At 42.8% G+C, this 25,866-nt stretch overlaps 1 protein-coding gene across 1 annotated transcript in view; it reads left to right on the top strand.

Annotated features, from left to right (window-relative positions):
- Positions 1–25,529, top strand: part of cacna2d1a (calcium channel, voltage-dependent, alpha 2/delta subunit 1a) — an 88,828-nt gene extending 63,299 nt beyond the window's left edge. The window contains exons 23-38 of the mRNA XM_083906964.1: positions 5,117–5,177; positions 5,345–5,451; positions 8,357–8,441; positions 8,654–8,716; positions 10,380–10,498; positions 10,781–10,852; positions 11,228–11,295; positions 11,421–11,459; positions 11,547–11,618; positions 14,838–14,987; positions 15,924–15,976; positions 16,405–16,460; positions 17,075–17,201; positions 18,868–18,980; positions 19,589–19,671; positions 24,157–25,529. Coding sequence (XP_083763090.1) covers positions 5,117–5,177; positions 5,345–5,451; positions 8,357–8,441; positions 8,654–8,716; positions 10,380–10,498; positions 10,781–10,852; positions 11,228–11,295; positions 11,421–11,459; positions 11,547–11,618; positions 14,838–14,987; positions 15,924–15,976; positions 16,405–16,460; positions 17,075–17,201; positions 18,868–18,980; positions 19,589–19,671; positions 24,157–24,279 — 1,391 coding nt within the window. The 3' untranslated portion in view covers positions 24,280–25,529. The remainder of the gene's footprint in view (positions 1–5,116; positions 5,178–5,344; positions 5,452–8,356; positions 8,442–8,653; positions 8,717–10,379; positions 10,499–10,780; positions 10,853–11,227; positions 11,296–11,420; positions 11,460–11,546; positions 11,619–14,837; positions 14,988–15,923; positions 15,977–16,404; positions 16,461–17,074; positions 17,202–18,867; positions 18,981–19,588; positions 19,672–24,156) is intronic.
- The last annotated feature ends 337 nt before the right edge of the window (positions 25,530–25,866 follow it).

Below are 25,866 nucleotides of genomic sequence, written 5' to 3'. Positions count from 1 at the left end.
CACTGTCTCACTCTCACACCACCTTAATGGGATTCTGATGAATAGTCAGAGTCTCTCGCGCTGAATCGAGCCGGTGTCTGTCTCCGATGAACTTAGCAGCGCTTCGCATGCAACGGCTGCCCACACAGCGTGTCACAGGCAGCATGTGTGTGTGTGTGTGTGTGTGTGTCTGTCTGTGTGTCTGTCTGTGTCTGTGCTTGTATGTGTTTAACCCCCCTCCACCTGTTCAAATGGCCCTCAGATGTGGTTCTTGGCACTCGCCCGCTCTCAGGGGGGAGAACAGAACAGAACAGAGGACACAGGATGTTTGCATTATTTAAAGGTGAAGCCATAAAGGGAGAAAGCTGTGACTGGGCACCCAAAACATGACTCGATACTTTTCCTCTCTGCTTTATTCATTTATTTGTTTATTTCCTTGACTCACTTTGGGTGGGTTTTTTTTTTACTACCTTGTTAAATAAGTCATATAATGAAAGGCGAGGAACATGAGTCGATGCTATTTTGTCTGTTTTATTTATGTGGTTGTTCATCAGTTGGAGTCACTTAAAGTGATAGTTTGGAATTTTGGACATAAGACCTATTTTCCAACTCAGCCGGTGTGATGGAGACGTCTGGAGACGTTTTCAAGAAATTTCATTCAGTTCTTCTAGTTGCCGAGTTCACTGATGCTATGGCTAGCGCAAGTCAATGATACAAGTTAGCATGGCATTAAAAACACTCATATCGACTCCACAGTGCACACGAGGCAAATCAATTGTAACGGCAGACTATCGATAGAATGTTTAAAATAAAACCAACCTTGCAATTTGAAGAATGTATGTCTCAGCAGCAGCAGCAGCGCGTCATACCCGCTGCCGGAAGTATAGTGCTGAGAAAGTAGTCCCTCAAAAATTCATGCGATGCGAGGTTAGTTTTGTTTCAAATATTATTCTATCAACACAGATATGTACATCGATAGTCTGCCGTTACAATTGATATTGTATGAGTGTTTTTAATGCCATGCTAACTTGAACCATTGACTTGCGCTAGCCATAGCACCAGCGAACTCGGGAAATAGAAGAACTGAATTAAATTTCTTGAAAACGTCTCCAGACGTCTCCATCACACCGGCTGAGTTGGAAAATAGGTCTTATGTTAAAAATTCCGAACTATCCCTTTAACCCTTTAAAGGCGCCATACGTAAGAATGCGGCCAAAAACGGTTACTATACTACTAATCCCGAGGTCTTTTAGGTTTCATTTTCTCCACCATTGTAGCTCAGATGTAACTGGCAACCCGTGGTTGCTCGGCAGCTGAGACTGCAATGATTGGTAGATGGTAGGTGGCGCCACATGATTTCAAAACATAAAGATGATTTGCGGTCCACAAACATTTTTTAATGCGAATATCTTGGCTGTACTGTTGTTGTTGCTGAGTTCAGTATGTTATATGAACATTATTCCTGAGTCTCTGTGACATGTTTGGAGGATTTTATGGCCATTTACTTTAGATTTATTACATACTGCACCTTTAACACCGAGCATATCGCGAGCGCACTTTGCGTTAACCGTAATCACGCGATGTTTGTTCTTTCAGAAAGCTAAGAAGTTGCACGTCAAAACCAACGTGTTGTGGTAATTTCACTCATGCTGTTGCAGGAAGCCGGCGAATCAGCATCTTTGTCGCCAGAAAGGGGAAAAAATTTGGAAAAAACGCCTGTGAATAGTTTTTTTGGCTAGTTTTTGCAAATGGAGACAAAAACTCAAACAAACACTGTTTAAATTTCAAATTGAACACACAAATGCTGGTGTTTGGGCATAAATACAGTGTTTTATCATTTTAAATTGTTCACTATTCACTATTTTAACAGTAAATTGTAAATAACTCAAAAAATGGGCAAAATCATTTACTCACAGGATCATTTTCTGGCCCTTTATGGTAAAATAAGCCTCTTAAAGCTGCAGTGTGTGACATTTGTAGTCATTGCTATTATTCTGATATACAGTATAAAGCAAAATAAGACTCTTAATTTGCAATGTTCAAGTGTTTCGAAGTTACTCAGGCACAAAAAACAGTCTTTAATTATTTGACATCTCACTTTACGAACACAAAACCAAAACATGAATCACTTTTTCCTCTTCCACTTCCTTTGCATTTTAGGAATGTTGCCGAGTGAAATGAGGGCTTGAGTTTTCAAACCTCAACAGTTGAAGATAGCGCCAATATTAAAGCATCGGCACCCTTTCCATCGATATCTACTGATCTGTTGGACTCTACAATACCCAACCCTACTTTGGTTTCATTGACTATTGAACATTGTGGTACATACAGTCAGCGAGGTAATCTCATCTTGTCTCGTGTCTCTTAAAAATTGAGCTGGAGCTGATTATTACCCAAAAGGAAAAGAGGAAGACGAGGCTTATCGTGTGTGTGTGTGTGTGTGTGTGTGTGTGTCTGCTTTGTATTTCCAAATGATTAAGTAAGTTAAGGAAATCTACAGTGACACGACAGCTTTAACAAAACACAGGAATATGATAGTGCATGGAATACCTTAACGAAAGAATCTAAAAAATGCATTTTTTTGTTTTTTTTTATGGATTCCAGACAAAAAAACAAAGTATAATTGAGAAATCCGTGTAGATATCGATGCTGAATGATTCTAATCAATTGCCAGCCCTGGGATCTAAACGCTGAGACATGTGGAGCTGATAGTCCTAATCAAAATTGTCTGAACTCATCTCCCAATGTTTTGAATCAAAAAGACATTTGTTTGCGTTTAAAAGTTACGCACTACAGCTTTAAGACCCCCCCTCTCCCTTGTTCCTCCCCACATCCATCTCCTCTGATTGTCCTCTCATGTGCTTTGTCATCATTTTGTCATCTTCTTTGTTGGCGCTGAATCCAAAAATCACTCTGCGGTTTATCTGAACTTGCAGCCTGTCTCGTGTCCGCTTCGTTCTTTGTCAGCGAGAGAGAGAAGGAGCGAATATAAATGTCAATTTTTTAAAACATACCATACCCCCGGGTTCCTATTTTGTCTATTTGTCATGCATTCACGGCTTCTAAAGAGTTCTTGTCTTGCATGTTTCCCTGTGTGTGTGTGTGTGTGAAATTGATTCATGCTGGAATCCGTTGACAGTTTGGATGGATTATAGTTGCACGTCTTAAGATATTGTTTTTACTGACTGACTTGTTCATATAAGGGAAAATTCCACCCCGAGCTGGCAGGGATGTCATTATCGGTGTAAAAAAGGAGAATACGTGTTGGTCGCTCCCTAAATCTCCCAGCTATCAATCATCCGCAGAAACTTTTTTGTTAGATTCATAAGTTGTGGACTCGTATCAAAGAAAAACCCACATGGGTGCAATTATTCCCCAATCACGACCACTGAAGAGGACACGGAGTAGCCTCATGTCGTCATGAGAGAACCGTATAATCGACTGTCGACACGATGTGCTTTCAAGAACGTCAAAAGCAAACGTCTTCAGGGGTTATGAGCTTTTTGCGGTTCGTATCCCCCCCCCCGCCTCCCCCCTGTGCTCAGTCGGCTCTGATGTGTGTGGCACTGCAGTGTCGGTGTGTATCGCCGACCGTGCGCTAAGTCCCCACAGATTTACTGTATCACCAAAGGAATGCTAATGCTTATGCTAAAGACTTCATCTAAATCATCACATTAAACACTCGCGCGGCCACATTTTAAAGCCCCCCCCCTCCTTTCTGCTCCCTCTTTGCTCTCCGTCAGCTCCGTGTACATCCAAGTGCAATATTTCTATTCAGGACTCGCTCTGTGAATAAAATATTGTGACACCTTTGACCCCGGTGGTTTTACCCTGTCTCCTTTTCCCCCCTCCTCCTTTTCGTCTTCAACCTCCCTGGGTGATGATTCTCCTGTTCACTCACACTCTCTGCTGGGATTTTTTCCACTCCAGGGAAAAATGGCAAGTATTTTCCTTTTTTCCTTTCTTTTTACTTTCAATTCCCTCCTACTGTTCTTAAACCTCATCGGTCCTTTGCCCAGCAAATCGGTTCCTTCTAATTTAGTTGTTTGATAGCTATTTTTGTCTTTTACTACTGTGCTATGTTCGTGATGTCTAGTGATTGATCGTTTTTTAGACAACATGAAGTGTTCCTTTACCTTGTTAACAACCAGTTTCCCTCAGAAGCAACACCTGATGTTGTTGCGGAGGCATGATCGTCCTGTCAGATTTGACGGGTCGACCACGCCTCCTGCTGTCAGGACGGCGTGTACGCTCCCTCATCGCGGTCAGGTCATCGTCCTGTTCGCACGCTTCCTTATTTTCGCTTTGCCTCCATGATCCACCGTCGGTATCGGAAAAAATTCCTGTTGTCTAAAAACGGACTTTTATGATTACTACTTCAGTCGTTCAATCAAGCTAAGGCCGTAGTCTGACTAAGACAGGCAATCGGACAACTTGCCGAGTCTGACTAAGCATGCAGAGGTGGTCCTGTACTCCTGTACTCGCATTGAATCAGCTTCCTGTTGAGCGAGTGGCGAGATAACGTGAGATGGATAAAGTATAAATCTCTACTTCAGTCCAAAACTGGGTCTTTAAACGTATAGTTTATACGTCATCTCTTTCTACTTCCGTGTCAAATACCAGCATTTGTCCAACTCCAGTCTGACTAAGTGTATATGCAGGAGTAATCAGACTATGAATCACGTGTTAGTCCGACTAGCTCAATTTCAGCTAAACGAGCTAAAATCGACTTTAACATGCATATAAATGCACCGATGTTTCTGCTCATTTCAGCCGTTATTTTTTGGGGTTTTTTTTGGGCACAATCATCCAACAATTCTATTTATTCTTTCATGAATTAGATTAGATTATTAAGTTTTAGATACATAAACAGTCCGTTTTTATAGTTTTCTAGGACTGTGTGTTGGCAAAACTCTGCCTTGACAATGCATATCCCAATATAGGGGTGAGGGTATGATATTTTGGGATACCATAAGCATGGTGGTATATCGCCTGGCTGTTAAATATTCAACAAGTTTTACTCTTAGTGGAGGCTTAGTCTTCGTCTGTGTACGATCATTCTTTCAGCTCCGTATTAAACTGTCTAATAACGACCTGTTGTGAGCGAAAACTCATACTGTTTTGCACTTTTCACCAGTTTCTGAAAGCCTGCTCGCGGACAAGTTTGATGAATACGGCTATACGTTCATCGCACCGAGGTGAGATGACATGTCGTTTATTTGGATTTGGACGTTTTCCAAAAATTATTTGAGAAACATGGTGTTTTTTAAAAAAAATGTAATATGTGTGACACAGCACAGATGCAAATCCTTCCCCCCCTCTCTTCTCTTCGTGTGAGTTCACTCCAGTGTTCTTCTTCCCACAGGGTGTACTGTAAGGACTTGAAGCCACCTGACAAGAATAAAAACAACATGGAGTTCCTCATGGAGTTCAACAATTACATTGACACAAAGACGCCAAACAATCCCATGTGTGAGTACTAGAACATGAAGAATTGTTCCCTGAAAAGCCTCTTTCTCCCTCTGAGACTCCGGACTAAGACTGGATATGTCTGGACTTTGATCCCGGGGTTCCTGAACAGAACTTTTATTTCCAGTCCATTTCAACCGATAACATTGCGGTAAAATTCTTTAGTCACAGCTGGCCCAGTTTTCGTCATCTCTCATTTATCCACGCACACTTAAGATCCTCTTGTTAAACAAAATACCAGCCTCTCCAAACACAACACACACACACACACACGTTTTAAGCCCCATCTTCCTTATTTTCTTTGGGAATGAACTCAGCTTCTCTGGTCATAGCTTCCTGCACACTTCATGACAGCCAATCACAAGCACAGTTTGATGGCGATCAATCAGCATGCTGCTTATTGGCTCGCCCCGGCGCTGATGGGATTAAAATAGCTTCAACATGAGGTGATACAGAGGAAGATTACCACAGAAAATATATGTTCAGTTGAAGCTTTCAGGGTGGTACAGACTGCCATTTACATCTCAAAGGTGTTGCAATGCAATATATATATGTGAATGAATCTCGGCCATCTGGCTTGCCATTAAGATGTGCATTAAACATTTCATGGAAACACAAAAAGTATTCCCAAAGCTCCGTCTCTCCAGTGAAAGGCAGGTCTGGCTGCATGACCAGGCGGAACCCTAACCCCCCGAGTTTGTGCGTTAACCCATTTGATGCTAAACTCTAAAAGTCTGACCATCACATGCCTGAGTGCACATGTGTGAGGTTCCACGGCTTAGATGTGACACACACACACAATATTCACTGGCAATATTCCTTCCACACCCCCACCGACAGCCACTCGACCTCATCCAATTACCGTGTGTTTGTGAGAAAGAGCAGGACACGTCAAGCCCAAGACAGAGCGCAGCAATAAAACGCAAATCAGGTCCGATGGACCTTCTCTCAAACATCTGACCAACACATTAACATCATACACTCATTGATATGCATCGCTCACTTTTTAAATTTTTTTTTTTTTTTTACCCTACTAAACTAAAATGGTCCCTGGGTGTTTATAAAAACAGCTCCCATTGTATAACTTGATGGTTTGCTTTTAAGAACTCACTACAACCACCTCAACATGATTATCCAATAAAACCTTTCACCCAATTGAAATATTACTTTCACCATTATTAGCTGCTAGTTTAATGGAGCCCATAGGGAGTGCAGAGGAAGAGAGGGAGAGAGGGGAGTTTGGCCCTGGCGGACTACTGGCAGCTCCAGTATAGTTACACGCTTTACTTGGTTGAGCCACTGCAGTGGCGAAAAAGTTGAAGTACATTAGGAATTCCTGGGCTGCCTTCAATAAAAGACCCCTAATAAAAACCATCGCACAAAGAGGGGGGGGCAGGAGGGGCGGAGGAGCGGGAGGATAAAGTGTTACAGCAGCTGTTTTCTCTGATGTGTGTGGTGTGTTATAAATGTTGGAGGAGGTGGCGGAGGTGTCTCGTCGAGCCTCGATGTTAATGGGCTGGAGCGGGTCGTCGGAGGGTTCAAAGAGGCAGCCGCGGAGAACCCAGAGAACGGGCCGAGCCTGTCATGTTCGTTGCGTGGTCATGTCGGGTGTCTCTGAAATGAATTTGTTACGCTGTTATCAAAGCACCACGTTACACGTTAGTTAATGGGTTGACTTTCAAGTTGCCTGTTTCACAGTATGTTAAGTTTTCTAAACAGATTTAAAAGAGTTCTTTAATACTGGAAATCACTTGGATCACTCGTGTTCCATTAAAACTGTAGTGCTTAACTTTTACTTTTTTTTAATACAAACAAATACCAGTTTACACAATGCTGATTCAGCCTATCAACACGACACAACCCTGTGATTCTCAGTATAGCACTGATTGATATAACGTAAGATAAGACAAAATGAGATAGTCCTTATCTTATCAAAGACAAGGGACGACATTTTGGTGCAGAACGCCAAGTCAGACTCCAGTCTGACTAAGCATATTATGTATTAGTGCTGGGCATGTCAACGTTAACGTTTGGCGCGTTTCCATGACGACTGACCAGTAAAACACGAGCGTGACGTCGTTTTTGTGCCGCCCGGAGTCCAGGCACCGTTTAACAATTAGCTCTGTTAGCTCCATTAGCTCCATTAGTTCCTTTAGCGCCGTTAGCACGCCTACAGGTGAAGTGGAGCGGCCTGTTTATTCAATGAAAAGACAAATAACCTACAAATAACCATGAATGCGTAATATGTATGCCTCTTTTTTTAAAGTTTAGCTTTAAATAGCATTAATATGTATATATGCAGGAGTAATCGGACTATGAATCGCGTTATCCCTGTGTGTTAGTCTGACTAAGACTAGCTCAATTTTAGTCGGACTAACGTGTTTACATGACATTAAGAAAACCGTATTATTGACTTGATTTTTCTGCCCATTTCAGCTGTTATTGTTTTGTTTTTTTTAGAGGCTGCGTTACATTCCCCCACTGCTTCCTTCTTTTTATTTTAAGACAGTCGTAGGTAACAGCATTATTTTATTCACACTATCTCAGACTATCTCACTTAAAATTGGCAGTTCTAATGCCGACTGTGTGTAAATGTCTGTCTTTTTAGCTCCATATTGGTGAGGTCATTTATTTACTGTTCTCTTCCTTGCCTGTCGATGCACCTCAGTTATTAAAATCAAGTTCTCTGGCACGGCTTGAGACCGCCGTGACCTTTTCAGGCTCCCAAAGCAAACAACAACATTTATCTTGCAAAGAAGATGACGCATCTGCAAATGTCGATGTCTGACAGATCAAAGAGCCAATGTTTCAACACTCTTCAACTATTTCTGGTGCATCTGCAGACACACGAGAATTGTGCTCCAAAATGGCACATGTTCTGAAATGTTTCTGTTTGTTGCTCTCATAGGTAACGTGGAGCTGGTGAACCGGTTGCTCCTGGACGCGGGGATCACCTCAGATCTGATCAAGATTTGGAAAAAAAGGCAGCTGCAGTAAGTGAATCTATAATTTTTGCCTGTTGTGACACAACAAAGCTGAACTGAAACGTGGTTTGTTTCTTGGCTGTCGGTAACAAGTGTCCAAATGGAAAGAATTGACCACAGATGGTTGAAGTATTTCACCAGTAAATGTCAGGCAGGTATAAAGCACATTCCAGCCTTTTGTAACTGTATGTTTTATGGCTTTATCTTCTTCTGCCCATCAGGCTCGGTGTCCTGGCCAGATTTGTTGCCACTGATGGAGGACTCACGCGCGTCTACCCCAAAAGGTGAGTGTCAAACGTGAAAGAGGGGTGCTGATTTAGGAGCACGGGGAAAGGAGCGAATAATATGTTTGAGATTATCGGCTCTAGACTAATGGCCCGGTCTGCCAAGAACGCTACAGTGAACACATGACATGTCTTATGTTTTATAAGTAATGGAATAAAACCGGAGGTTGTGGGTTTTGAACAATCGTCCATCCATCAAGTGCAGCGCATGTCTGGTTCGTGGGGGCATATGGGGTAAAAAAAAATTAAAACAACACTGCAGACCTCAACCAATAGCTACTTATTCCACCTCCTCCCGTGGTATCTGAAGGCCAGATGGGACGAATAACCCCACCTGCAATTGCTGGACTTCCACTGGTGTACTGTGGAATGTGACACGAATGGTTCTTATCCAGTCAGATCCAATCCTCATATACTGTAGGCCCAGGAGCACAAATACTACAGGTGAGCGTTAGAATGGATTTAGAGCATTATGAGACTTGTGAGGACTCTTTTGGAACTATATACACTTAGAAATAAAAGTGCTAAGTAGAACCATATAAGGTTCTTCAGCTTGTCCTCATAGAAGAACCCTTTTTGACTCCAGGTTGAACATTTTTATAAAGGTTCCACCAAGGACCCTTTTTAAACCCTTTATTCAGGAACGAAGTTTTAAAGGGTTCTCTGGATCAAAATGGTTCTTACTGGAACCATTAGTGTTACCAAGAACCCTTGAAAAACCCCTTTCTTTGGGAAAGGGTTTTTCAGAAGCAAATGATTCCAGGTAGAACCTCAGCCCTGGTAGAAGTACTCTTTTGGAATCCTTATTTCTAAGAGTGTGGTGTGTCTTCTTTTTCATTAAATTTGACTCTCAAACACACTAACAATTAAAACAATAGCAAAAGGCAAAAGACAACAAACTGGCCGATGAGAAGAATTGAACTTCCTTCTTCTCGCTGATGATTCATAGAGGTTTTGCCCCAAAATTTAGAGCAGAGAAGGTTTTAAGTGGATTAAAAGGCGCCCAAAATAAACCGGTCTTTTGCCATGTATAGAAATATGGATTTCCATGGATTAAAAGCGTTACATCCAGAACACAAGTAGTGGTAACAGACACCTGCTGCAATATCTGGTTTTTACGGTGTTAAAAGAGTTGAATTCAATGTGATTAAGATAAGGAAAAAAGGCGCTCTTCTAGTAATGTGATTAATGATTTCGGCCTAAGTGCAGTCCAAGTGATTTGAAACAATACTGCAAATCTCGAGAAAGCTTCCCAGAGTTCATGCTTAATGTGTTTAGAAAGTGTAAGCCGTATCATCATGAGAGATGAAGATGAATTGCAAGTTTATTATCGACATAAAAACAGGGAAAGTACATTGTTCCCCAGTACAGATCCTTGAGGTACCCACATAAAATGAGAAACACTGCTGCTGCCAGTTGTGTTTCAAGGGGGGGATTGGAGAAGAATGTCACAGTGAGTTCATTCACGGGCGACCACAATCGACAGGGAAAACTGCTCAGGGGCTGCAGTAAAGTCGTACTGCAACACATCTTTCATCTTTCATGTACGACCCGAAAGAAAGTGCGGGGTGAGGGGATTATAAATGGGCCTTTGGTTGCGAAAGCAATCTAAGATGTAGTGTGTTTTCTCAAACTAAATTGTGTGTGTGTGTTGTTTTGACAGCGCCGGCCTGGACTGGACGGAGGAGGCGGAGACTTACGAGTCGAGTTTCTACAAGCGAAGCCTGGACAACGATCTGTACATCTTCACGCCGACGCCTTACCTCGTGAGAGACAACAACAGTAAGTTAAAACCACATTCTCCCGTGTGTCCAGGTTCTCCAGCTTCCTCCCACAAGTCCAAAAACATGCAATATGGGGATAAGGGTAGATTGGACACAGAATTAACTGTAGGTGTGAATGTGAGAGGGTGTGATCCTGCCTTTTGCCCTATTTCAGCTGTGATTGGCACATCAACTCCCCTGTGACCCTCATGTGGAGGATAAAGCTATAGAAGATGGATGTTTATTGATCTGTGTATCATCTATATTTAATCTCTACTCATTCCTTTTGCTCGACTTGCAGCGAGCGATGACTCCATCCTGGTGAGCAGAGCAGTGAACATTGACGTCAACGGCATCACACTTAAACCAGCCGGTAAGGACACACACACACACACACTTTCTCACGTGTCTCGCTCTGCCACATCCGCATAAACACACACGTCTAAATTCACAACCTCATAGCTTTAAACCTATTCACACCTCCATATCTTCCTGAAACACACACGGACTCCTTTTTTTTTTTTTTTTTTTTCTTCAAACACTGCTACTCCTCATTTGTCAAGCCCCCGACCTCCTCCTCCTCCTCCCTATGACACATACACACAAACACACACAAACCACACATCACCGTTGTCTCGTCTCTCCTGTGATCCTTGGCCAAGTTTGCATTTTCGGAGTTCAGGGAGTAAAGTTGACACAGGGGTCCGGCGGGATTGAGAGTGTCTGGCTTTTGTGTTTTTAATCCCAGTGGTCGGCGTGAAGCTGGACATCAGTTCCTGGATGGCGAGATTCATCAACACCACTCAGCGGATGAATGTGAGTTTTTTTTACGCCACCTCTGTGGCACTCAATGCGCACGCACGCACGTGCCGAGGCACACTTGATCCAGACCGCGTGGCTTTTCATCACTGCTGTATATATCTGTTTTAATATGTCTCCAGTGCAATGATGAGATCTGTGGCTGTCAGAGAAACGACATGGTAAGATGTTCAACATGCTTCAACTGCTATTCCTGGATTAATTTGAACGCCACATGACTAAAATACGCTCTCGTTATGTTCTTCCAGTACGTGGACTGTGTCATTCTGGACGACGGAGGCTTCCTGGTGATGTCTAATCGAGACGAATACATCGATCAGGTGGGTCGCGGGTGATTCTGTTTTTTCCACAGAATTTTCCACTCTTCTTAATCAGGTAACGACACGTCAACAACTTAATGACTCAGTTGGTGAAGCAACAGAGACGCTGCACAGGCTTCAGTCATTAGTTTTCAGGGTGTAATCTCTGGCACATAATTAGAGGATTTCTAAACACACTTCAAGCCTTTTCACAACATACAAACACTTAAATAATGATCAATCATGAACTTTATCTGGAAATGAAGTGTTACATGTTTTCCCAACCATTCACTATTCCAAACATCAGCAGGCCCTATCTAGTTTAAAATACTTAAAATGTGCTGACAGTAATGGATGCGTTTGTTACCCAATACCGAGATGTAATTGAATGTTTGCCATTAGTAAGTGGGTATAATTAAGGTAGAAAGAAATTAGTGCAAAGAAGAAATCAGGGAGCGCAAAGAACAAAAGTGAGGGAGCGCAAAGAAAAAATCATGGAGCGTAAAGAACAAATCAGGTAGTGCAAAGAACAAATCAGGGAGTGCAAAGAACAAATCAGGGAGTGCAAAGAACAAAAGTGAGGGAGCGCAAAAAGTGTATTTTCATACAATGAAATACAATATTTTTGAATGATGAAATGGCTATTTCAAGTGTTCAAGTGACAAATCTAATTCCATAAAACCAGTGTATGACACAAGTTTCAGTATTTTTTTGTCCACAAAAGCTTTTCATTTTTGTCACTTTTTACCTTTTCACCAAGTTTTCCTCACCTCGTCCTTACTGGTTCAAACCTGCGGTAAAACGATACCTATACCTGTGCTAAGTCAATCAAACCTGCCAGGAAACACACACAAAAAAACAAACCTCACACACACACACAATATGACCCATCTTCTCTTCCAGAAAGTGACATAAGATACGTGCACAAACACATACAGTAAAAGTTCTCTCTCGCTCCCCTGCCGCCCTGTCCTGAGTGCTAAGCGTGGGCCCCTGCTGTCGTCTACGTAAATGTTTTTTCATGCAGCCTTGGCCCCTGCCTAATCACGGCTGGGTGTGTGCTGGATAAATCAGGCGCCCTCTGAAGTTTGGCAGCAGCACTAAAACCGAGGGACCCGAGGCCTTGTTTGGAAAAGGTTGTGCGCTCTCAATCATATTTCTTACAGGAGCAAGCTTCTCGCTTTCTCTCCCGCATTTTTTTTATTTCTCCGGAACCCTCGGGGGAGTCTGCAGCCCAACTGGGTTGTGACTGTTAATTCATTATTGGTGTTATTGCGGGAGGGGACGTAGAGAAGGCTTCCCTTTTTTTTTTTTACCTTATAGATTGGGAGATTTATATATCGGTTTTACCGTTGGACTTAAGTGGAATGGATACGCGGAGGACGGCTTGTTAACGGTGACCTTACAAAAGTGGAAGGAAAGGGATAGCTTGTGTTTCCCCCCCTCCTCATGGACGCACACCTACACATTCAGGCACATGCGGAATCTCATCTTTCAGGACTCACACACACACTCTCGCGTACGTACATGAAGACTAACCTCCTGGATAGAAAAACACTCCCCAGCACACGGTCGTGTCACACCACAGAGACGCCGAGACAAACTGCTTCCTCTGGGTGAAAATGAATAGTTGCTGTGTGCGCTGTGTTAATCAGATTAAAGTAAAGTCCATCATCCTGGTGGTTTGAGGCAGATTTCCTGTGTGTCATGTTCTTCACATTCTCCACTTTTTCTTGTTTATATGTTATGAACTATCGCAGGCCAAAGAGTATAAATATGTGAGGAAATCCTCAGTCATTCTAATGGGTTTTTTCCGCTCGGGTTTTTCAGTTTGGTTGAGAGATTTCTTGTTGCCTTACGACAAACGTTCTTGCTTGTGTTCGTCTACAAGAACGAGAGATTCTAAAGTGTGGGTCACCTTTAAAAGACATCTCCAGTCCTCTGTACATCAAACTATTTTTAGCTGCTTCTAAACGATTTCGCAGATGGACACTAAAGATTTTTGGCCATCGCTGAATTTCTCTTCTTAAAGAGACCATGCAGTTCATTTCACAAAAAAGCCATTTCATGCACACGCCTCATGGTATTTTTTTTTTTTACTGAGAGAGAAAAATCTACAGCGTGGTGTTAGTTTTAAAGCCACGGTGCGTAACGTTTGGTCATGTTTTATATGATTTTTCCCTCTGAAACAATGTCACGTTTGTGAAACAGGCGGAAAGTATCAGACCTGAGGGAGCATTTGTGTGTGTGTGTATTAGTGCTGGGCACTAGGTTTACGCACAATGCGTTTCCATGACGACTGACTGGCATGTTTACGTGCCGTGACACCAGAGTCCAGGCACCGTTTACCAGTTAGCTGCATTAGCTCCTTTTAGCGCTGGTTAGCGTGCCTACAGTCGAACTGGAGCAGTCTGTTTATTTGAGCAAAAAGAGCAGCGCTACAAATAACCAGCGTACCTGTGTACTGCATATGTGTGCCTCTGTTTTTAAAGTTTAGCGTTACTTTAGAGACTCCGGAGTCACGTAAACATGACGCCACGTGCGTCTTTTTCCATCCAGTCGGCATAGAAATGCGCCATGCGCTAACGTTGACGCCGTTAACGCGCCCAGCACTACTGTGTATAGATAACAGAGCAAGACTACGACTGAACAATTGGGGTTTTTTGAGCAGTAAAAAATACACTTTTCCTGTAGTCCAACCTGTTTACAGCCATCTTGTTTAATCCCCTATGTTACCATGTGTACGTCTCATTACCGTAACTCTTTGACCATATTTTGTGATATCTGTAAAATTCAAAAACGATGGACTGGCGACCCTCATATGTAGGATAAAGCAGTAGAAGATGAATGGATGGATACTGTAAAAGTATTTAGGTAGTCCCTCAGGACTTCCGTAGATCTACCGTCCAATCACAGACAACATTCATCAGCTTCTCAGTATCGTAAATCCTAAAGGGTTTAATAACTGAAAGAAATTAAAAATAAATCCAGGCGGCCTGTATATCATGATGGTCATAAGAGGGTTAAACCAGCACAATGTTCCCTCCGCGTGTGTCTTCACATAAAATTAGTAATTTCCTGTGTGCGACCCTGGGATGTCACCAGGATGACACGACATCTAAACGCTGCTCTACTGAGAGAGTTATGTGCAGCCGACAGGCTCAATCAGCAACTCATTCGACAGTAAATTTTGAATTTAACGGACACGTGTTGTTGCCGCTTTCTCCCACCGAATACCAGATCGGACGCTTCTTTGGCGTGATCGACCCCGTCCTCATGAGAAGCCTGAACGACTCCCTGTTCACGCTGAAGCAGACCTACGACTACCAGTCGCTCTGTGACCCCAAGAAAGAGAGCAAGGCGGCGGCGGGGCTGCGATCCGTCTATGTGGTGAGTTACATAAGCCAGAAATCACACACACACCCACTTCCATGTCCTCACATTTTGATACCCGCATACACACGAGCATCCATAACTGTTTCCTCACACACACACACCATCGCTCACCTGGGAGCTATAAATCAGTATGGAGCAGATGAGAAGGGTAGCAGAGGGTATGGTGAAAGCGTTAGAGTGGGAGTCGCAGGAACAGTAACAGGATTAGGTGGTCTGCCGTGCTTGGCTAACGCACCAAGTGATGTAGAAAAGGGGTGCTGTTTTTCATCACTTCACAAAATGCACGACTTAGGCTCGTGGTGATCTAGATTGTCTGCAGGCGTGAATTTGTCTCACGATTTTGGGGGAAGGTTTACGTTACTGGTGGAGCTGGAACCAGAGAAAGGGGATTCATATTCATGTAGACGCAAAACAACTCAACACAACAGCAGGCAAAACTGCGCAATCACTCCGCCCCGCAGCGTGTACCGCTATGTGTACAAGTCGTCCGCGTTTGCCAAGGTGAGATGAAAGATTGTGGTCAAAGATTCCGTCAACAGCCAGTGATGCCTCTTAACACAGCGAGGTGAAGACTTTCTTGATGACTCAACGACGCGTACGTCCACTAAAGGCAGATGAAGCAACGCTGATTCACCACAACAAGCCGCTCGCATGCTAAGCGTAATCAAAGCAGCATGGTCGGGGCCTTTCATTCAAACCGTGTGCTACTTTCTTTTCTCATGGCTCTTTGTTTACATATTTATGTTCCCATTTGTTGAGGAGGATTTTGCTCTAACTTCCTCTTGAGTCGGAGGAAAAATTCAAATGTGTCCAGAACTCTCGGTGCCTGCCTCCGCCTGAGCGACTGCAGCCACTGTTAACACATTTTTAAGTGCTGTAAATGATTGATTCATCTGATATTAACTTTTTTTTTGTTTTTGTCCCAATCAGCCCACAATAGTAGATATTTTGAGTTTAGGATGGTGGACGACAGCTGCAGCATGGTGAGTGTTTTTTTTTTTTTCCAGTGTCATCCCATTATTTTTCCCCCTCCTTCCAAATGATTAATAACAAAATTACACAGCATAAAAGTTTTCACATTGTAATGGAAAACAGGCGAGCGCCTCGAAAAATGGATGTATAGCATCTGTTTAATAGCTAAAATATTCCCAAGACGGTCAACATTCCAGAAAATCTTCCCTTGATTTATGCTCCGTCCCAATGTCTTGATGTCATTAACAGCACATTTTACAATATGTCAAATAAAAGTGGGGTTTGGTTGAAGTCGGAGCGAAGAAACAAGTCAATTTTCAGTCGAATGCCCTTTTAGGTTGTGTTGAATGTTGGGTTTTTGATTCCCACAGATGTTTTATGATTAAATTGCGCCCTAGTTATTCTGAAAGTTTCTTTTTTTGTTCTTGTTGCCTCACAGGTCCATACTGCAGCAGATACTGGTCAGCGTCACATTCCCAACTTTCCTGGACGCAGGTGAGTTCGTACCCGTAAGGCTTTTAGACCTGAAACAGTGAACGTGCTCTTCCGTCTTGGCGTCCCTTGTGATGGAAACAGGGTTTTTGGATTTTCTTTGACATTTAGGCATGACCAGGCATCAGTTAATACACTGTTGAGTAACTGTTTCTTGCCCCTCTGGTGCAATACCACACACACTGGGAGTGAAAAATATTGTTTCTTCTGTTCACAAATATTTTATCACTCAGCAGTTTATCACTTAGCAGCTCGTTTTTCCATTTCATCTCCAGGTCGTCAGCTGAGTGCAAGTCGTGGCACATACGAGGCGGTGTGTGTGTGTGTGCGAGCGTGCGATTGTCTTTCCCAGGCGGTGTTTAGTGGGAATACAGATGAGCATCTGATCTGTAACTTAACAACGCTTACAGGTTGACGTGTTTTTATAGTTTAATGTTGCATGATCCGGATGATGCCTATTAAATTATGACTAAACCCTGACAAATTGAATCACCAAAACTATTTTCATCACTTGATACGACAGTGATTTATTGAGAAAGCAAAATTATTACCCTTGGCTAAGTGCAATGGAATCTGCTAACTATGGAGGTTTTATAGAAGTGTTTGTCCCTTTGCAGCCGAAACGGACAACGACGTGTCCGATGCCATGCTGAAAGAAGTCTGCATCACCACGCAAACGCAGTACTATTTCATGAACAGCAACTTTACCTTCAGAGGCACAGTCGACTGTGAAAACTGCTCCAGGTAAACACTGCCGTGCCTTCAAAACGTGCATATACTGAGTAAATGTGTCATTCTAGCCTGTTTTTTTAATGCATGTTTGCATGTTCAGTATCTCCAATTGAAGCTCTTGTGTGCAGGTTTCTTGGCAGATATTGAATATACTACCCATAAGGGTTGGTGTAGTGGTTCTCGCTCTTGCCTTTGCAGCACGAAGACCTGGGTTCAAGCTTTGGCTGGAACAATGGCCTTTCTGCATGGAGTTTGCATGTTCTCACTGTGTGTTCTCCGGCTTCCTCCCACAGTCCAAGAACATGCAATATAGGGATCGGGCAAATTGGACACTCTAAATAGACCGTAGGTGTAAGAGTGAATGGTTGTTTGTCTCTTTACGTGGCCCTGTGATGGACTGACGAACTGTCCACGGTGTACCCCGCCTATCGCCCTATGTCAGCTGAGATAGGCACAGCACCCCCCGCGACCCTCTGGTGGCGGATAAAACGGTAGATGATGGATGGATGGATGAACTCCACCATTGTAAATCAAGTGGAGAACAAAAGCTCATCTTCTGCTCAAACTTCTTGTCCCACTTCCTGGGCTTCACCTTTCAAACTGGAAGACGACATCCATCTGCCCTTCTAATGCACATCTACAGAGGCCACCACCATCTTGCACCACATGTTTTCCCAGTGACCCAAACACACACACACACACATGTGCATTTCATGTTTTTACTACCTAAACAGGAATATGGCTCCACCCACATTAACCCAATGCAGAAAAGTGTTCACTTTACGTACATGGGAAACCAAGAGATGAGCAGGAGTCCTCTGTTAATTGCTGTCGCTAATTCGTACACAATGGACCTTTAATCTGAGTCCACACTGTATGTCTCTGTACTGCGAGAAGGGGAAATTCCATACAATCATGTGCAGGACATGCGAGTCCCAGTTCAAAGGCCTCCAGATTTGAACTCAGAATGCTTTTTGCTGCCGCAGCTACACCATGTCATTAGGGTCCAGACACGTTTCCGTGACCTGCAGTGATACTTTTGCATCCATGAGACACAAATGAAGTCCCCAGAGGTGGCGCACACAGAGAGGTGGCCGTAAAAACCCCCTCCACATGCCATGGAGGTGAAGTCACGTCACTCCTGGGGGGGGACACACCGTCTTGTTCGTGTTCGTGTGTGCGTACTTACACCAATTTAAAGCCCCCTTGTGCCAGCTAATGGAGTGCCTGCCTGCATGCCATGCGTTGTTCCTGCACATTAGCTGCACACACTTTTTTTTAATGACCTCCATAAAAAAAAAAAGCAGAGGAAAATCGTTTGTGCTGCAGTAACATGTGGGTTTTTTGGTAAAACGTTTCTCTGACGACACTTGGTTGCCATAGCGGGTTTGTGTCCCAGATGCAATATTAGCAGTTAAGGGATGTGAATTTGTGGTTCCACAGTGGGTTTTCTCCCCATTGTGTGTAATTTCCGTTAGCGTTAGCAGCTCTTCAATTGGAAAAAAGCATCAGAAAAGTGTCTTCCTTGTATTGTTCTGGTTAAATATTCAACTCGTTTTTTTGCATCTCTTGTGAGCATGATTCATTGAAATTATATCTCCATCTTTCCTGGACTGGAGCCCACGTGTCAACAACTGCTCTCTGTGTCTCTGGTGTGTCTTCTCTTGCTTCTCTCCAGGCTGTACCACGCTGAAAAGCTGCCCAAGACTAACCTGGTCTTTATCATCGCTGATGCGAAACTCACCTGCTCGTCCTGTGACGCCACCCTGATGAAACAGGACGAGGAGCAGTGTATCCTTTTACGGCGCACAGCTATCATCTGGCAAAAGGGGGGACGTGGATTCGAGCGAGCAGATGTTTAAAAAGTTTGTGTGTTTTTTTGATGAGACAAACATGGAGAGACGCTGATGATGACATGAAGACATCAGCTGATATTCTTACCACTCGCTGTGGGGAGGAAGCATCTCTGTCCAGACTTTTATAAAAGTCGAAAGGTTGCTTTCCATTATCTGTGACTCTCGCTGCCGACCTTGATTTGTATCTGCTCACTCCTGCAGCCATAATAAGCAGCAGTGTTGGTCCCACAGGGACCTGAGTCTGTATTGCAGATGGCAGTGTGGGGTAATTATGCTAAATAGCTTACAAACAAATGTGATCTTTTTGAAGATCACACGGCTGTGGTCAATTATAGATTAAGCTGCGTGGAAAACAATTTCCTCCTCAAAGTACAAAAAAACAAGACAGACGACCTGGTTAAACACATCTTAGTGATTTTCCACCATAATCCAAATCTCATATATTCTAATTGTGCCTGTAGTTTTCAGGGTTAAGTGTCTTCTGCTGCAAATTGCGATGAATCATCCAGAAACTGTAACGTTCCTGACCACACACTCATCCAGCCAAAGGTCCCGATCCCTGTGAGATGGCTGAGAATCCTCGCTACAGGAAAGGCCCCGCGGTCTGTTTTGATAACACAGAACATGTAAGTTGCTTTCGTCAGACTCTGCCTCTCATTTATGAACCGTTTCCAAAGTGCTCGTATCGGTTGCTTTCGCCCTACAGGATGATTTACGTTGCTGAGCTGTGAGACTTTTGTTGCTTCTTGTTTGAAAGTTTGAAAAAAAAAAAATAGGAGAAAATGGTCCAGGCCAAAATTTAAGAATCTGTGCGTCCCGAGGCTACTGTTCACATGTCAATCCTAAAATTATTTAGATCCATGCCAAAGAAAGTGCAAACTTGTTAGGAATTTTCATTTTTGCTTCACGTTGATCGGCTATAGCACTAATAGATCTGTTATGTGCATCCGAGCTGACATTTGAAATGTGAATCCCCAGGGCTAATTAATCATGATATTGATAATAGATGTATATCTTTTATGCTTATTTGTTGGCACTGCAACAAGCTGGAACCACAAAAGTATGTAAAAGTAACGTATTAACTACCTATAAACTTCCATTTCAGACGCTATACACATAGGATTTATTATTTAACAAACATGGAGGGGTCATTGTAGAGTCACAGAGAGCAGAGTAGACATTCAGAGCATGGTAAAAGTCCTATTTTAGTCAGAGTAAGACCAAAAGGGATCCAAAAGGGTTCTTTTACAAAGGCTGAGTTTCTACCTGGAACCATTCGCTTCTGAAAAACCCTTTCCCGAAGAAAGGATTTTTCAAGGGTTCTTGGTAACACTAATGGTTCCAGTAAGAACCATTTTGATCCAGAGAACCCTTTCCTGAATAAAGGGTTTTAAAAGGGTTCTTGGTGGAACCCTCTAACCCTCTCCTATGAGGACAAGTTGAAGTACCTTATATGGTTCTACTTAGCACTTTTATTTCTAAGCGTGTATAAGATATCTTGGGAAGCAATCAATGTCACTGAATTTGCACCTGGTGTGGGATTTATAACTAGTAAAATTGTAGAAAAAAAATGCCCCCCTCGCTAGTTAGTGTGATACATTTAAGAGACCAAAGAGAAAAGAAGGGGGAAAATAAAAAAGAGAGAGTGTGGTTTTGTTGGATAAATCAGTTATGACATGGTTTTAATTCCTTTCAGCTGCAAATGAGTCGGTTGTCAATTCAAACACCGAGCTCGTCAGTAAACAAACTGCTGTGGCTTCGGGGGTTTGGTTTGATGTGACCTCCCTCCCAGGTCCCTGTGAGTCCCTTTAAACGTTTCTGACTACACCAGCCGAAGATCTCTCCTCTCTCCTCTCTCTCTGAATCACAACAAAGTAAAGGAGGGGAAGAAGAAAAATATGAAAAGCTTGATTTATCAGCATGCATTTTTTTACAAGGTCACATTGTCGAGCTGTACTTTTGGTCCAAACCATTCCAGATCTGTTGTGAAGCAAATTAAGCAACAACAGCAACAAAATAGTCTCAATCCTAAAAACTACATTACCATAAGTGATGAAATCCTACCCATGGCACCTTCCCATAACTCTATACTGTACATGATTCGTGCCATTTTTCACGTCCTACTTTGTCCTCAGCGGCCCGATTGTTCCCACGCAAAGACTAACAATTTGCTGTCGCCCCACGTCTAAGCCAAGCAAACACGATTATGAGCAGCGCAGGATCTCTGCGTGTGAAACCCCTTTGTTTGTTTTTACTCTATAGTCTCTCTGTAATGTCAGACTTTTCTCGGTCTTATGAAAAAACTTGCCCCTGCGCTGTCATGCTCACCCACATGCACATACTTGTATACACATAAACATCCACCCACGCACTCTCTCACACTCCCGTCCTTGAAGTAAATGCATCTTTCTTGCATTACTAATCCCCGCTCGCACAGTAGTTTCGACCTTTTTTTCTGCTCATATTTTGCTTCCTAACCTCTTGCTGACGATGTGGACCTTTTCGCCCCATGATTCTCTCACCCACACTTTGATTGGCTGTTGATGGTTAGGATGAGGCCTGATGTGCTGAACGAGCGCAGGCCCCCCATTGGTTTCCTCTCTCCTCATGTTACTGCTGCCACCATTCATGTGCTGTCTCGGGTCAGACCCATAACTCCAGCTCTTTCTCTACCTCATTGAGACTTTTAGGGTACTTTCACAGCTACAGCATTTGGTACGCACCAAACGTGTTTGGTCGCTTTGGTTCGGTTCGTTTGCGTAGGTGTGAATGTAATCACGGTTACTATGGTTTGCACCAAATCAACCAGGTGGTCTCGGGCCGCTTGATCTGCCCTACTTTGGTACGGTTCCTCTGGTGTGAAAACAACCAAACCAAATTGGACGAAACGGTCTAGTTTAATGCATTATGGATATACGATGAGATACAGGATTTCAGCGGCACAGAACCTCAGCACCGCGGTTTTCAGCTGTACTCTGTCCAGCCACCGGGGGCGTTATGGCAGCGCAGCGCTGCCTTGTGAGCCGCGGCGCGCCCAGTGGAAATGTGCACATTGATTAGAGTGGCAGCGATCAACTCCGGTGACCGCGACGTTCCGCGGTGGTGACGCGCCCGGTGGAAATCAGAGGTTAGTCCGATTCCGGTACAGATGGTCTTAGCGGCCTATTTTGGTTCGTTTAGAGCTCTGCATATGTAAAAGCAAACCATACCCATTATTGTTTGCTACATTATAACATATTTCTGACTGGTGCAGACCAAAGCAATCAAGCTATAGGTGTGAAAGTGCCCTTAAAGGTCCAGTATGTAACATTTTATAACTGCTACATCCATATAAACCAACTTAAACCTGCCCCACACGAGAGGATAATTGACCAGATTGCGGGCCCGATCTGGCCCTTCCAACTATAGTGGGTACTTTCAAATTTTAGAAACCATAACTTGTACAAGTTGATTCCCGTCTTTTCAGCCATGACTTCATCTACTTTCCTTTTTTGTGTGTGTGTGTGTGTGTGTCTTAGCACAATACAGTGCACACATAACAGCTATTAAGTGATGACACCAATGCTGTTAAGTCACGTTAAATCACTTAAATTTTTCGATGAGAGCCCAAATCCCAAATGTGTGATCCGTGCATCATCAAGTAGTCTGTGTCGGTAGTAAAACGCTGACAATCATTCACGATGTTCATTGTGTCTGTGGTCTCCCACGCTGTAAAATATCAAGTCAGATTTGGAAATCCTCTCGTTTGAGGTTATTTTATCACTTTTGTGTGTTTATCCTCAACATCATACGACACAGTGCTATGCTGTGTTTATGTATTTTTATTATGTCAATCCGATCCAATCAAAATCAGTTCTCTGACACGCTTGTAAAATGGTGTACTTTTTTTTACACATTGGACGCTCATCCATTTTCTTACATTTAGTAGAACAACGTTGTTGTTTGTGCTCCTTGCTGTCTTTCCCCACTGAGATTTTATGCACTTAACCTCCTCTTGTACTTTCACATGTTCATTTGGTCATCTATTCATCTCTGTTTCTCTCTCTGCATCTCTTTTCATCAATTTTTTCTCCCCATCTGTTTGTTTTTGTCAGCCTGATTTTGATCTTCAAATTCTCCTCTTTGTACTTTCCCCCATCTATCATTGTCTAAGACTAATCTATCGACTGTATGACAGCTAAATAAAACATTTCATTCATGTTAGGACACTTGTAGGTGGTTTTCAATGAGGCTAAACACACACAAACAGTGTTTTTTAACCTGTCATTACTGGCACTTCCAATTTGCCATTTGCTAAACCTCACCTACTTTAGCTAGTTATGCTTACGTCTGCCAAGCTTTTTTCTTTATTCCTACAATTTAGAGAATTATTGCGCAAACTTCAGATCAATCATTGAAAAGTGTGTTGATTAAGGACATAAGTAAAGGAAAAATAAAGACTTAATTGCTGAAATAAAGACTCAATCTCTCAAATCGCTCTTTCCAAAGAGCAGAAGAATTTGCACTTAATCTGTAGAATTAATGCTCTACACTTAAGGATCATAAAAAAATAGACATTTTAAAGTTTAACAGACAATATTTAGGATTTAAAATCGGTATCATAGCAGTACTTTTTGACCAAAGCCCATGAGAGCTTTACTTTACATAAATATCAGCAGTAACATAGATTTTTAAACGCTAGAAAAGAAAACTCTGAGGCCTGGGAATGAAACTCAATCTCTGAAAATGTTGGGTTTTCTGTATAAAGCATTAAGCATCATTTTTCTGTCCTAACCCAAACTGTACCGCCAGAGTGGGATTAACCGAGCTGACCACAACCCAACTGGCATTCTGGACCTTGTGTCCAAACCTGACCCAAGCCCCTTGCATTCTAAGCTGCATGAAGACAAAATGACTGATATCAAATATCATTTAGAAACATAGTATTTGCCTCAACTCAACCTGACCGATAATGGTTTTGAAATCCAACACAGCAGGACAGGGTCACCAATGTTGGACCCTGCTGTTATAGCATCACGTCACGTCAAGAGGTTTATAAAGTTGTCTGCTAAAGCGTTTTTATTGAAATGAATTTTAATAAAGTGTAATTTCACTTCTCTGCTTGACCCCAGGAGGAGGATCCTGACTGCGGCGGTGCTTCCAGCCTGAGTCCCCGTCTGTCATTAATGGTGGCTCTTCAGCTGATGCTGCTCTGGGTTCTGTCAGGCTCCGGAAACCACGTGGTTCCATCATGACCTCTGAAAAACCCGCTCGCACCCTCTATCTTCCAACCTCTGAATCTCCATCATGGCAACCAGCATGCAACGCTGCCACCGAAATGATGAAATGCCGGGATGATTGAGCGAAATCCTGTGAGCTCCACAGTTTGCCGGTTTCTTTTTTTTTTTTCCTACCGAGGTCTGAGGGTAGAAGTGGTGAAAGAAATGTGTTTTCAGAAGATGTCAGTTTTAAACAATCGGGAAGAATTTGACCTACAGCTCCCCTTCATCCCTTCAGTGGTCCCCATCAGCTGAGATTATAGGAATTCAGAGATTCCTTTCGATTGGCTACTTCTGAACTTTCTCTGGCTTGATGTCACAGATGAGGGCGTTCGGACTGCCTTACAGTATCAAAGGGATTGAGTCCCAATGGAAGGGACTTTGCTGTTTATCGAAGATGATTAGCAGTTCTTTTATTTTGTATTTTTTCCAACACTGCCAGAAACAGTGCTACCATTTATTCTGAAGCGATTTGCAGTGGCTAGTTTTAGGTGTTTATTGTTTTGTGGTTTAGAATTTGGCTAAGGTTGCGATAAGAGATGCCAAATTTATACATTGCTGGTTGGGTTTTTTTGACATACAGTTGCCTAAAGTTGGGTTTCTGATAATATCACGTCGTCTCAGTCTAATTTTTTTGATAGCACCACCTAGAACATTTTTCATAACGTCTCTAAGGCCATTTCGCCTTCACGTCTGCCCCGAGTGTGTTCATGTAGATACTGTATTTGCGGAGTGGTAATCATGTTCATTGTTCAGTTTATATACACGGAAACACAAAAACCACTGCCACAGAGCGCCTGCGTCTGTGTATGGATTCTACCCAAACATCAGCGCTAATCAGGAGCGGTACCTGTATGTGGATTGTCCTCCTTGGTGTTGGATCACTCCAGTGAAAACTTTGTTGCCATAGCACCCATCAACCAGTCGGTGTGAGCCTGGCTCGGTGTCCTTTGCATGCTTTAGTAGACAGAATCTCTAGTGCCATGTGGACTGTGTGTGCGACTCAGACGAACCCTTTAGCTTTGTTGACTAAAAGGAGTGTTTTTATTTATTTTTAATATTATTTATTGGTTATTTAAACATAATCAGAACTGGTTACTGCCATTACGAGAGTAAACGACTGAGGGGGTTCACCGACAGGAGAGTTTGTTCTTGACGTTTCGTTCAAGAGAAGAATTTGTGTTCACTGCTGTCACTTTTTTTGAATTAAATGACTACTATCTGCACTGCATTTAAAAGTGCAACTTTTCTTTCTCTTTACAGTTTCAACGTCTGCCTGAGGAACACGCTAAGATTATTATTATTTTATATTGGCATCGCTTCACCATGTGGAAATCATAAGTCATCTGCAGTCACCGTACGGCTTTACAATATAAGTTGATTTTCTTTTCTTTATTGCATTGTTACATGGACAGATTTACTGCAAATTATTTTAATGAGATAGTGTCACTGTGCGTGCCAGAGGGCGAGACAGTTGAAATGTCAGATTTAATTATACCAACCACATCATCGTGCTGGCTTTGACATCCGCACTCATCTTCGATGGATGGCATTCTATTTGAT

The sequence above is a fragment of the Microchirus variegatus genome (genome assembly GCF_963457635.1).
Source record: "Microchirus variegatus genome assembly, chromosome: 20".
Taxonomy (NCBI): Eukaryota; Metazoa; Chordata; class Actinopteri; order Pleuronectiformes; family Soleidae; genus Microchirus; species Microchirus variegatus.
This window is presented reverse-complemented; position numbering and strand designations above follow the sequence as displayed.